The sequence below is a fragment of the Oncorhynchus keta genome, chromosome 10, assembly GCF_023373465.1.
Source record: "Oncorhynchus keta strain PuntledgeMale-10-30-2019 chromosome 10, Oket_V2, whole genome shotgun sequence".
Lineage (NCBI taxonomy): Eukaryota > Metazoa > Chordata > Actinopteri > Salmoniformes > Salmonidae > Oncorhynchus > Oncorhynchus keta.
Genome location: NC_068430.1, coordinates 49,969,435 through 49,982,601, shown reverse-complemented (window position 1 = coordinate 49,982,601; position 13,167 = coordinate 49,969,435). Strand labels below are relative to the sequence as shown.

General features: G+C 46.4%; 1 protein-coding gene across 1 annotated transcript in view; it reads right to left on the bottom strand.

Moving 5' to 3' along the window:
- The window catches only part of raly (RALY heterogeneous nuclear ribonucleoprotein), a 154,493-nt gene that overhangs the window by 59,953 nt on the left and 81,373 nt on the right, over nucleotides 1-13,167 (bottom strand). The window contains exon 3 of the mRNA XM_052527247.1: nucleotides 3,464-3,742. Coding sequence (XP_052383207.1) covers nucleotides 3,464-3,719 — 256 coding nt within the window. The 5' untranslated portion in view covers nucleotides 3,720-3,742. The remainder of the gene's footprint in view (nucleotides 1-3,463; nucleotides 3,743-13,167) is intronic.

Genomic DNA, 13,167 nt, shown 5'->3' with positions numbered 1-13,167 from the left:
AACACACTCCCTCACGACGCCAGGACAGCGGAGTCAATCACCACCTTCCGGAGACACCTGAAACCCCACCTCTTTAAGGAATACCTAGGATAGGATAAAGTAATCCTTCTCACCCCCCTTAAAAGATTTAGATGCACTATTGTAAAGTGGCTGTTCCACTGGATGTCATAAGGTGAATGCACCAATTTGTAAGTCGCTCTGGATAAGAGCGTCTGCTAAATGACTTAAATGTAAATGTAAATGTAAATGTAAATAACATTCTCTGAACTTACTAACGTGTTCTTGTGTTTTTTTTATGGAAAGTTTTCTTAAAGTACTCAGAACAATTTTAGAACATTACTTTAAATAGAACCATGAGGAAACCAGTAGGAAACGTTATGCTGAAATGCTGAAATTCCAATATAATGTTTTTTTAACAACATTCCCAATGTCAAACTAGTTGGAGAACGTTCCTAGAACATTACCAACATTTATATTAAATGTAACCATGTTTGAACTTTTAGGAAATGTTTGGTTAAAGTAAAGTTTTTTGTCATTAAATGAGCTGAGCAGTATCCTGCACCATTCCCATTCAAAATAACCATAGGACAACAACGCTCTCACCAAGTTCTAAGAAACATATGGTTCTCAGAACGTTATGTGCTAGCTGGGTATGGGCACCTGCAGAGTCAACACCTGGCCCTGGCCTGCCCCTCATCTATCTGCATGAAGGGCAGCAAAGGCCCTGTTGCCGGGGTACATTACCGGTGGTTACAGCAGCCCATGCCACAGCTGATTAACCTAGATCTAATTTTGGAGGACAAAGTTTCCAGCTGCTAGTTAATAAGCGGTATCTTGAGCGTTATGTGATACAGAGGTGATATGTGTAAAGCTGTGTAGCCTGCATAAGTGGACTAGTCAAGCAATTTACTGCAGTGGCTAGCAACAGTATGTCTGCTTCCCAAATGGCACCCTATTCCCTATATAGGATTATGCCCATTGGACTCTGGTCAAAAGTAGTGCATCATGAGAGATGATGTGTAGCTAAGAAGAGTGATATGTAATTTGATATCTATTTGATAACAATCTCTTTAGGCCCAATTCAGAGTCAAGTGCACACATCTCTTTTCAGTAAATCGCTCATTGGGAGGAAAAAAATGTATATAAATAAATATAGAAAAATTCACGACAAATCAAAATACGCAATGTGACTTTTCTGGTCTTTTCCGCGTGTAATGGGGGGGATGAAGCTTTACCAGACAACCAGTAGCAGGGTGTTAGGTGTTAAATGATTCCCCATGCAGTGTAGTCTGTGCTGGTATTCCTCTGTGGCTCACCACACAGCCAGGAGGTTAATCTCCATGTTCCATTGAGATCAATACTCTGATAACAAGCACCACTCTTCAAAGGCCTGATAAGGACTACAGGGAGCGCTGTAAGAGTAGTTTATATACCCACTACTCTTAGCTCTGGCCCAGAAGCTCTCTCTGCTCTCTGCTCCCAGAGGTAGTTGATGCAAGGCCAAAATAAACATGGCCGAACTGTAGCCAAGGCTGCTGAATTATACATGGGGTACATACTAAAATGAAAATTAAATTTAACCATGTTTTAACCTTTAGGAAATTTTATTTTAAAGTAATGTAATTACAAGCTCTCTATTAAGAGTTACCATGTGCTGAGAACAGTGTTTAATTTGAGCTGGATCCTGCTGGAACAGGATCTGGGACCTGTCCGTTTTGGACTCTTTCATATTTGGCCAGATCCGGTACCTAATTTTTTTTAACTTTTTGCAAAGTAAAAAGCAATTAAAGTTCATTTGAGTTGCCTTTTCGTTAATTCTTCTGCCACCAAGAAAAAAAGATTTTCTATTTTAAAAACAAAAGTACATTTTCAGCCTGGGCCTGATATTCTAAGAGTTGATTTGGTTTGGGCCAGCCCGGGCTTATTGTTTGCGCAAAATTGTAACCTATGTTTGAGACCAACGCGTGGCCATGGCTGTGTGAGAAGCGAGTCTGTATCACTCACAGAATTAGAATGAGATTCACTTTCTATGATCTCTCTCTCTGATTGACATGAGTCCGCAACTCTCATCGCTCAAGCGTTGCACTTCATTATTTATTTCCTTATAGAAATCATAGCCGCCCGAATGCTTATGGTGGAGCTTCAGTACCCCTGATTTATTGAAATAAATTTGCCAAAGTTAGACCTACTGTTCAAAAAGAAATTAAATCATTCAGAATAGCCTACTACACCATGACAAAGCCTATAATTTAACCACAGAAGATCAATAGCTTCTTTAAAAAATAGCCGAGCTGTGGAGTGTAGCCCAATAACAAGGCATAGACTACAGTAGGGAACACAGGTCAAATCTGTCCGTGAACAAACAGCATGCAAACAAAACAGGCCTTTCACAATATTTCAAATACAATCGTGGAAAAACACAGGTTGGAAGACAAATGGCTCCTTCTGAAAAGAGACGACCCCAATTTGTCTGCTGTAGGCTACTGAAATATTTCATCAACTTCCAAATATTGTTTTACAAAGTAAAACAAGAAAGAGAGAGGCTTTTAGAACTAGTGCATGGGCCATCACCAGCAAGTGAGCTACACATCATTGGGTGAGTCAGTGAAACTGGAAAGTATTTTTATGACTATAATTTCCTCCTCATATTGTAGCCAACATGTCTCCACACACCCAGGCTATTGATGGATTCAAGACAAGGTTCATTATTAGATTCTCAGTTAGTCAGTGTCAAAGTAGCCTGTCATTTTGATCATTTGTGCGGTATTAAGGTGCTTTCAAGATAACTGGGAACTCAGAAAAAACTAGGTCGATTCATGACGTCCGTTAACTTCAGGTCGGAAAGCTGGAGCTCTGGAAAGAGGCCCGAGTTCCCAACTTGGAATTCCGAGTTGAGTGACAGTTCCCAGCTGTCTTGAATGCACTGAAGTTGGAGATTTCCCAGTTCCGAATTCCCAGTTGTTTCGAACGCGGCATAAAAAAATATTATGCCACATTTTTTATTATGTAGAATTGCATGAAATGCAAGGCCAACATTTTCCCAGATCCTAGGCCACAAAAAAATATTCTCCATGTATGCAACTTCTGTAAGTGCCTCTACCCTACTGCTCTATGCTACTACGCAAATGAGATGATATGCATGCAATGCTTCTTTATAAAGGTGATTTTTGTTTTCATGCATTCTGGTAACTCAGAGCTCCCCAGGTCACCCCCCTTTCGAGCTCACTTTTTGTTCCGGCACCTCCAAATTTACAAATGAAGCACTGGCTGAGAATGTTCCTAAACCAAGCAGCTATCATGCACCATTCCCAGAAAGTTGTGGGAAGGTTGTATGCAAACATAACCATAGGTCAACCACGCTCTCACCAAACTCTAAGAAACATATGGTTCTTAGAACGTTATGTGCTAGCTGGGTACTTTTCACTATTCAGACGAATGAGAGAAGAACCCAAACAGGACTCACCCAAAGTCTGTCCCGCCAGCATTCTTCCATTTTCCCCAATAACAGCCCCACTGGCATGCCTCTCGCTGGCGTACTGGACAAAGGCGTAGCCCTTGTGCACAGAGCAGCCCAGCATGCGGCCATATTTCGAGAAGATGGTCTCCACATCCATCTTCTTCACCACCGCTGTGTTGAGGTTACCGATGAACACGCGTGAGTTGATGGACTTGGGGTCGTTCTTGTTCGTGACGTTGCTGGTCTGAACCTTCAGAGACATCTTGGTTAGGAACCTCAAAATATCTGCGATGAGGGGGGAAAAAGGATGATAAACAAAAATTGTAAGTTCCTTTTCTTTGGATGATAAGTTGCTCTTCAACTTTTTTTGTTTTGTTTTGGAATTATACTGTAAGTCCCCTGGTGGATGTTTTGCTGTGGTAGATATTCTACTTGCTGCAAGGACAAAACTGCGTTGGTTTAATGAGGTGCTATGAGTTAATAGAGAAATACTAGACAAGATATGCAGAATTCCTTTCAACAATCGATAATGATGGACAAAAGAAAACCAAATAACATCAAGGTTGCCATCACTTAACAGACTTCTGTCACTTCCCATTGCAACTAAATGCATGCTCTTCAAACGATCGCTGCCCGCCCGCCCTGCATCAGTACTCTGGATGGTTCTGATTTAGAAGATGTGGACAACTACAAATACCTAGGTGTCTGGTTAGACTGTAAATTCTCCTTCCAGGCTCACATTAAGCATCTCCAATCCAAAATTAAATCTAGAATTGGCTTCCTGTTTCACAACAAAGCATCCTTCACTCATGCTGCCAAATATACCCTCGTAAAACTGACTATCCTGCCGATCCTTTACTTCGGCGATGTCATTTACAAAATAGCCTCCAACACTACTTGCAGTCTGTCACAGTGCCATCCGTTGCATCACCAAAGCCCCATATACTACCCACCATTGCGACATGTATGCTCTCGTTGGCTGGCCCTCGCTTCATATTCGTCACCAAACCCACTGGCTCCAGGTCATCTATAAGTCTTTGCTAGGGAAAGTCCCACCTTATCTCAGCTCACTGGTCACCATAGCAGCACCCAGCCGTAGCACGCTCTCCAACAGGTACGTTTCACTGGTCACCCTCAAAGCCAATTCCTCCTTTGGCCGCCTTTCCTTCTAGTTCTCTGTTGCCAATGACTGGTACGAATTGCAAAAATTACTTAAGCTGGAGACCCATATGTCCCTCACTAACTTTAAGCTCCAGCTGTCAGAGCATCTCACAGATCACTGCACCTGTACACAGCCCATCTGTAAATAGCCCATCTGTAAATAACCCATCCAACTACCTCATCCCCATAATGTTATTTTTTTGTGCTTCTTTGCACACCAGTATCTTCTACACATCTATCACTCCAGTGTTTAATTGCTAAATTGTAATTATTTTGCCACTATGGCCTATTTATTGCCGTACCTCCCTTATCTTACCTCATTTGCACACACTGTATATAGACTTTTTTTTCTCTATTGTGTTATTGACTGTATGTCTGTTTAATTCCATGTGTAACTCTGTGTTGTTGTTTGTGTTGCACTGCTTTGCTTTATCTTGGCCAGGTCGCAGTTGTAAATGAGAACATGTTCTCAACTAGCCTACCTGGTTAAATAAAGGTGAAATAAAACATGTAAAAAAAATAATTGGGCACACACTGTTTGAATCAATGTTTTTTCCATGTCATTTCAATGAAATTATGTTGAACCAACGTGTGTAATAGACATTAAATTGACGTCTGTGCACAGTGGGTTTGCAGACACAGTTATTTGAAAACTAAGTTCCAAGAGTCACCCAGTACTGTCAGTTTTACTGTTACTTTAGGTAAGGTGCAAATTATGGGGGAGCTAGGGGGGACTCAGATCCCTGAATGAGACATTAACTCCCCTAAATACAACAAAGTCTAACTTTTGGGGGAGTCTCGAAATAATGCTAATTGAACCATTCTCCTATTTGTTTTAGATGTAGTGTTAAATATGAAAATAAAAGCTTCCAAATAAAACTATCACCCCCACATCTCCATCATGGTTTAAACCATTGGTTTAAACCAATTTCTATGTGGCGGCTCTGTCCACTAAGTAGTGCTGAATTTTGGCTTCAACTGAGCTACTTTAAGCATAGATTTTCCTTTGTACTTCCTTATTTTCGCCATTTGTTTTCCACGCTGCCTTGATAAAAAAAATAGCCCTAATTCCAATACATTAGATGTATCTGTTCATTTATCATCGTTTGCTTTTGTCAGTCAGCTGTTTGTTGGTGCACGCGAATAGGCTACTGGTGTTTTCCGTGCCATCCGTGGCCAGAAGTAGTAGACCGTTTATTTAGCTTTATTATTTTGTATCAATGATTTGTTTTCTTTCCTGGATCAGGTGATGGTGGTCAACAATATCACGAGACAACTAGCCTACAGCTAGACACCAATGTGCATCCAATCCATCCAACAAGTAGGCTATATTTTAATGACAGTACGGTGCATTCAGGAAAGTATTCAGACCCCTTTCCTTTTACCAAATGTTGGTACGTAATAGTCTTATTTTAAAATTGATTTAAATAAGTATCATTCTACACACAATACTCCATAATGACAAAGTGAAAACAGGTTATTAGAAATACCTTATTTACATAAGTATTCAGACTCTTTGCTATGAGACTCAAAATTGAGCTCAGGTGCATCCTGTTTCCATTGATTATCCTTGATGTTCCTACAACTTGATCGGAGTCCGCCTGTGGTAAATTCATTTGATTGGACATGATTTCTTTCTTGCGAAAGTATTCGGCCCCCTTGAACTTTGCGACCTTTTGCCACATTTCAGGCTTCAAACATAAAGATATAAAACTGTATTTTTTTGTGAAGAATCAACAACAAGTGGGACACAATCATGAAGTGGAACGACATTTATTGGATATTTCAAACTTTTTTAACAAATCAAAAACTGAAAAATTGGGCGTGCAAACACACAGTGAAACCCAGGCTACCTAAGTATGATTCTCAATCAGAGACAACTAATGACACCTGCCTCTGATTGAGAACCATACTAGGCCGAAACATAGAAATCCCCAAATCATAGAAAATCAAACATAGACTGGCCACCCAACTCACGCCCTGACCATACTAACTAAATACAAAACAAAGGAAATAAAGGTCAGAACGTGACAGTACCCCCCCAAAGGTGCCGCAAAACCTTGACCTATAGGGGAGGGTCTGGGTGGGCGTCTGTCCGCGGTGGCGGCTCTGGCGCGGGACGCGGACCCCACTTCACCATTGTCTTAGTCCGCCTTATTGTCCGCTTCCGTGGCTTTCTCAGAGGGGCAGCTCGGGACAGAGGTGGGACAGCTGCTCGGGACAGAGGTGGGACAGCTGCTCGGGACAGAGGTGGGACAGCTGCTCGGGACAGAGGTGGGACAGCTGCTCGGTACAGAGGTGGGGCAGCTGCTCGGGACAGAGGTGGGGCAGCTGCTCGGGACAGCGGGGCAGCTGCTCGGGACAGCGGGGAAGAAGCTCTGGACAGAGGGGCAGAAGCTCTGGACAGAGGGGCAGAAGATCTGGCGCCTCTGGGCTGAGGGGCTCTGGCGCCTCAGACTCCGGCAGCAGCGCCGGACAGGCGGGAGACTCCGGCAGCAGCGCCGGACAGGCGGGAGACTCCGGCAGCAGCGCCGGACAGGCGGGAGACTCCGGCAGCAGCGCCGGACAGACAGGACCACCTGCCGGGAGGAGACAGAGAGACAGCCTGGTGCGTGGGGCTGCCACAGGAACCACCAGGCTGGGGAGACCTTCAGGAGGCTTGGTGTTAGGAGGAGGCACCTGAAGGACCGGGCTGTGGGGGAGCACTGGAGCTCTGGTGCGCAACCTTGGCACTACTTCCCCAGGCTGGACAACTACTCTAGCCCGGACCCTCCAGAGTGCAGGCACAGGTTGAACCGGGCTGTGGGTAAGCACGGGAGATCTAGTGCTTACTACACGCACCTCTCCCTTAGGCTCCAATCCCACATTTGCCCGACACGAGCGGAGCGCAGGCAGAGGATGCACTGCACCCTCCCAGCGCCCCGGAGACACAGCATGCAGAGCCGGTGCAGGATACCCTGGACCAAAACTGCGTACCGGCGACCAGACCCGCTGAGCAGGCACCATACGCCCTGGCTCGATGCCCACACTCGCATGGCACTTTCGGGGGGCTGCCCTATAGCGCACCGGGCTATGGGCACGTACTGGCGACATCGTGCGCTTAACCGCATAACACGGTGCCTGACCAGTAATGCGCTGCTTATAATAAGCACGAGGAGTGAGCTCAGGTCTGCTACCTGGCTTAGTACCACACCTCGTCTGTCCCCCCCCCAAAAAATTTGGTGCTGCCTCTCGTACCTGTCGCACTGCCGTGCTGCCTCCTCATATCGCCGCCGCTCAGCTTTCGCTGCCTCCAGCTCTGCTTTGGGGCGGCGATATTCCCCAGCCTGTGCCCAGGGTCCTTTTCCGTCAAGAATCTCCTCCCAAGTCCATTTATCCAAATAGTGCAGCTTCTCCCACTGCTGCTTCTCCTGCTGCTGCCTTTGCTGCTGCTGCTGTTGCACCTGCTGCACCTGTCGCTTCTCCTGCTGCTGCTGTTGCTGCTGCCTCTCTTTACCACGCAGCTTGGTCCTTGGTTGGTGGGTGATTCTGTAAGGATTTTCTTCCATTGACAGAGAGGCGGACCAAAGCGCAGCGTGGTTATTTTGATTCATGTTTTAATAAATCACTTCACATGAACAAACTAACAAAAACAAGAACCGTGAAAACCCAAGCTACCTAAGTATGATTCTCAATCAGAGACAACTAATGACACCTGCCTCTGATTGAGAACCATACTAGGCCGAAACATAGAAATCCCCAAATCATAGAAAATCAAACATAGACTGCCCACCCAACTCACGCCCTGACCATACTAACTAAATACAAAACAAAGGAAATAAAGGTCAGAATGTGACAGAGTGGATGAACATGCACAGGAAGCCTACTTTTTGAAGTGATTTGTTTGACAATCAGATGAAAAAATTATGAAATGTTGTGTGACACATTAAAAGGTCATTCATCTTTACCGTTTAAATACCGTCTTTACTAATAGGCCCATCATTTTTTAAATATAGAGACCCCCCATGCCGTGGTGTAATTCGCACTCTTGACTATAGGCATTGCATTTTGAGAGATTCAGAATTCTATGGTATGTAAATTGAGTGTGTAAAATAACAAAAAAGGACTTTAAAGACAAGAGTTGAAAGGACTAAAGTTGATTCTATTGAACAGAACAGTGTGAAGCTGCTCCCCGGCCTCCTGTGTGTCTGTGTGGAGAGCTCTGGGAGGCAATGTCTGTTACGTTACGGCCTTATTCTAAAATTGATTAAATATTTTTTTTACTCGTCAATCTACACACAATACCACATAATGACAAAGCAAAAATAGTTTTTTAAAATTGTTGCTAATTTATAAAACAAAATAGCCAAATATTACATTTCTTCAGACCCTTTACGTTTTAAATATTTGTATTTATTTAACCTTTATTTAACTAGGCAAGTAGTTAAGAACTAATCCTTATTTTACAATGACGGCCGATCCCGGCCAAACCCTCCCCTTACCCGGACGACGCTGGACCAATTGTGTGCCACCTATGGCCGTCATTTAATCAATTTACTCAGTACTTTGTTGTAGCACCTTTTGCAGCAATTACAGCGTCAAGTCTTCTTGGGTATGACGCTACTGTAACGGCGTTCTTCGTTTGTCGAAAGAGAGTCGGACCGAAATGCAGCGTGGTTGTTACCCCAATACGACAATACAATAACCCCATGTCACACCCTGGCCTGAACAAATAATTAAAGAAAACACAAAATACTAAGACCAAGGCGTGACAGAACCCCCCCTAAGGTGCGGACTCCCGGACACACCTCAAAACCATAGGGAGGGTCCGGGTGGGCGTTTGTCCATGGTGGCGGTTCCGGCTCGGGACGTGGACCCCACTCCATTAATGTCCTAGTTCCTCCCCTTCGCGTCCTGGGATAATCCACCCTCGCCGCCGACCATGGCCTAATAGTCCTCACCCAGAACCCCACTGAACTGAGGAGCAGCTCGTGACTGAGGGGCAGCTCGGGACTGAGGGGCAGCTCGGGACTGAGAGGGCAGCCCGGAACTGAGGGGCAGTCCGGAACTGAGGGGGAGCCCAGTACTGAGCGAAAGCCCAGTACTGAGAGGAAGTCCAGTACTGAGAGGAAGCCCAGTACTGAGAGGAAGCCCAGTACTGAGCTGAAGCTCAGGCAGGTAGTAGGCTCCGGTAGATCCTGGCTGGCTGGCGGATCTGGAAGATTCTGGTTGACTGGCAGATCTGGAAGAGACTGGTCGACTGGCAGATCTGGAAGAATCTGGTTGACTGGCAGATCTAGAAGATCATGGCTGACTGGCGGATCTAGCTGCTCTATGCAGACTGGCAGCTCCTTGCAGACTGGCAGCTCTTTGCAGACTGACAGCTCTGGCTGCTTCATGCAGACTGGCAGCTCTGGCTGCTTCAAACAGGCAGGAGGCTCCGGCAGCGCTGTAGAGGAGGAAGGCTCTGATAGCGCTGAACAGGCGGGAGACTCCGACAGCGCAGGAGAGAAGAAAGGCTCTGATAGCGCTGAACAGACAGGAGACTCCAGCAGCGCTGTAGAGGAGGAAGGCTCTGATAGCGCTGAACAGGCGTGAGACTCCAGCAGCACTGTAGAGGAGGAAGGCTCTGATAGCGCTGAACAGGCGGGAGACTCCGACAGCGCAGGAGGGAAGGAAGGCTCTGATAGCGCTGAACAGGCGGGAGACTCCGACAGCGCAGGAGGGAAGGAAGGCTCTGATAGCGCTGAACAGACAGGAGACTCCAGCAGCGCTGTAGAGGAGGAAGGCTCTGACAGCGCTGAACAGGCGGGAGACTCCGACAGCACAGGAGAGGCGAGGCGCACTGTAGGCCTGAGGCGTGGTGCTGGCACTGGTAATACTGGAGCGAGGACACGCACAGGAAGCCTGGTGCGGGGAGCTGCTACCGGAGGACTGGTGTGTGGAGGTGGCTCTGGATAGACCGGACCGTGCAGGCGCACTGGAGCTCTTGAGCACCGAGCCTGCCCAACCTTACCTGGCTCGATGCCCACTCTAGCCCGGTATGAACCGCACCGGGCTATGCACCCGCACTGGAAACACTGTGCGCTCCATAGCATAACACGGTGCCTGCCCGGTCTCTCTAGCCCCCCGGTAAGCACAGGGAGTCTCCTACCTGGCGTAGCCATACTCCCTGTAAGCCCCCCCCCCCAATAATTGTTTTGGGCTGCTTTTCGGGCTTCCATCCACGTCGCCGTGCTGCCTCCTCATACCAGCGTCTCTCCGCTTTTTCCCGCCTCCAGTTCTTCCTTGGGACGGCGATATTCTCCAGGCTGAGCCCAGGGTCCTTTTCCGTCTAATATCTCCTCCCAAGTCCCGAAGTCCTTTGATCGCTGCTCCTCACGATTAACAGGGAGAGTTGGCTCAGGTCTGACTCCTGACTCTGCCACTCTCTCCCTGAGCCCTCCCCCAATACATTTTTGGGGGTGACTTTCAGGTTTCTTTCTGCGCCGCCGTGTCTTTCTCTTCGACTCCATTCTCCTATAGCCCTCTTCGCACTGCTCCAGCGAATCCCAGGCGGGCTCCGGCACTCTCTCTGGGTCGACCGCCCACCTGTCTATTTCTTCCCACGTCGTATACTCCAAGCTTCTGCTGTCCATAACGTCCTCCCTTCGCAGCTCCTGCTGCCTGTTACCACGCCACTCGGTCCGTGTGTAGGTGGGTGATTCTGTAACAGCGTTCTTCGTTTGTCGAAAGAGAGTCGGACCGAAATGCAGCGTGGTTGTTACTCATGATCTTTAATGAAGGATTGCGATACACGAAATAACTTATACATATACAAAAACAACAAACGGAACGTGAAACCTAATTACAGCCTATCTGGTGAACACTACACAGAGACAGGAACAATCACCCACGAAATACAAAGTGAAAGCCAGGCTACCTAAATACGGTTCCCCATCAGAGACAACAAGAATCACCTGACTCTGATTGAGAACCGCCTCAGGCAGCCAAGCCTATACTAGACACACCCCTAATCAACCACAATCCCAATGCCTACAAAAATCCCAATACGACAATACAATAACCCCATGTCACACCCTGGCCTGAACAAATAATTAAAGAAAACACAAAATACTAAGACCAAGGCGTGACAGCTACAAGCTTGGCACACCTGTATTTGGGGAGTTTCTTCCATTCTTCCATTCATCTCAAGCTCTGTCAGGTTGGATGGGGAGCGTTACTGCACAGCTATTTTCCGGTCTCCCCAGAGATGTTTGATTGGGTTCAAGTCTGGACTCTGGCTCTGCCACTCAAGGACATTCAGAGACTTGTTCCAAAGCCACTCCTGCGCTGTCGTGGCTGTATGCTTATGGTCGTTGTCCTGTCGTTGTCCCAGTCTGAGGTCCTGAGCTCTCGGAAGCTTTGCTGTACTATTTTGCCTCAATCCTGACTTCACAGCATGATGCTGCCACCACCATGCTTCACTGTAGCAATGGTGTGAGGTTTCCTCCAGACATGATGCTTGGCATTCAGGGCAAAGAGTTAAATCTTTATAAATCTTTTATAAGACCTGAGAATCTTGTTTCTCATGATCTGAGACTCTTTAGGTGCAATTTGGCAAACTCCAAGCGGGCTGTCATGTGCCTTTTATTGAGGAGTGGCTTCCGTCTGGCCACTCTACCATAAAGGTGGAGTGCAGCAGAGATGGTTGTCCTTCTGGAAGGTTTTCCAATCTCCACAGAGGAACTCTAGAGTTCTGTCAGAGTGACCATCGGGTTATTGGTCACCTCCCTGACCAATGCCCTTCTCCCCCGATTGCTCAGTTTGGCCGGGCAGCCAGCTCTAAAAAGGGTCTTGGTGGTTCCAAATGTTTTCAATTTAAGAATGTTGGAGGCCACTGTTTTCTTGGGGACCTTCAATGCGGCAGAAATGTTTTGGTACCCTTCCCCAGATCTGTGCGTTGACACAATCCTGTCTCGGAGCTCTACGGATAATTCCTTCGACCTCATGGCTTGGTTTTTGCTCTGACATGCACTGTCAACCTTGGGACTTTATATACTGTAGACAGGTTTGTGCCTTTCGAAATCATGTGCAATCAATTGAATTTCCCACTCCAATCAATTTGTAGAAACATGTCAAGGATGATCAATAGAAACAGGATGCACCTGAGGTCAATTTCGAGGATCATAGCAAAGGGTCTGAATACTTATGTAAATAAGCTGTTTTAATTTTTTTTATACTTATAAGTTTTTGTTTTGTCATTATGGGGTATTGTGTGTAGATTGCAGAGGATTTGTATTTTTTAAATCCATTTTAGAATAGGGCTGTAACCTAACAACATTTGGAAAAAGTTAAGTGGTCTGAATACTTTCCGAAAGTTATTAATAATATTTGCTCTTAGAATGGAGGTGGCACCGGATAGACTGGACTGTGAAGGCGCACTGGAGCTCTCGAGCACCGAGCCTACCCAACCCTACCTGGCTGAATGCTCCCCGTAGCCAGGCCAGTGCGGCGATGTGGAATAGCCCACAATGGGCTGTGCTGGCGAACCGGGGACACCATGCGTAGGACTGGTGCCATGTACTCCG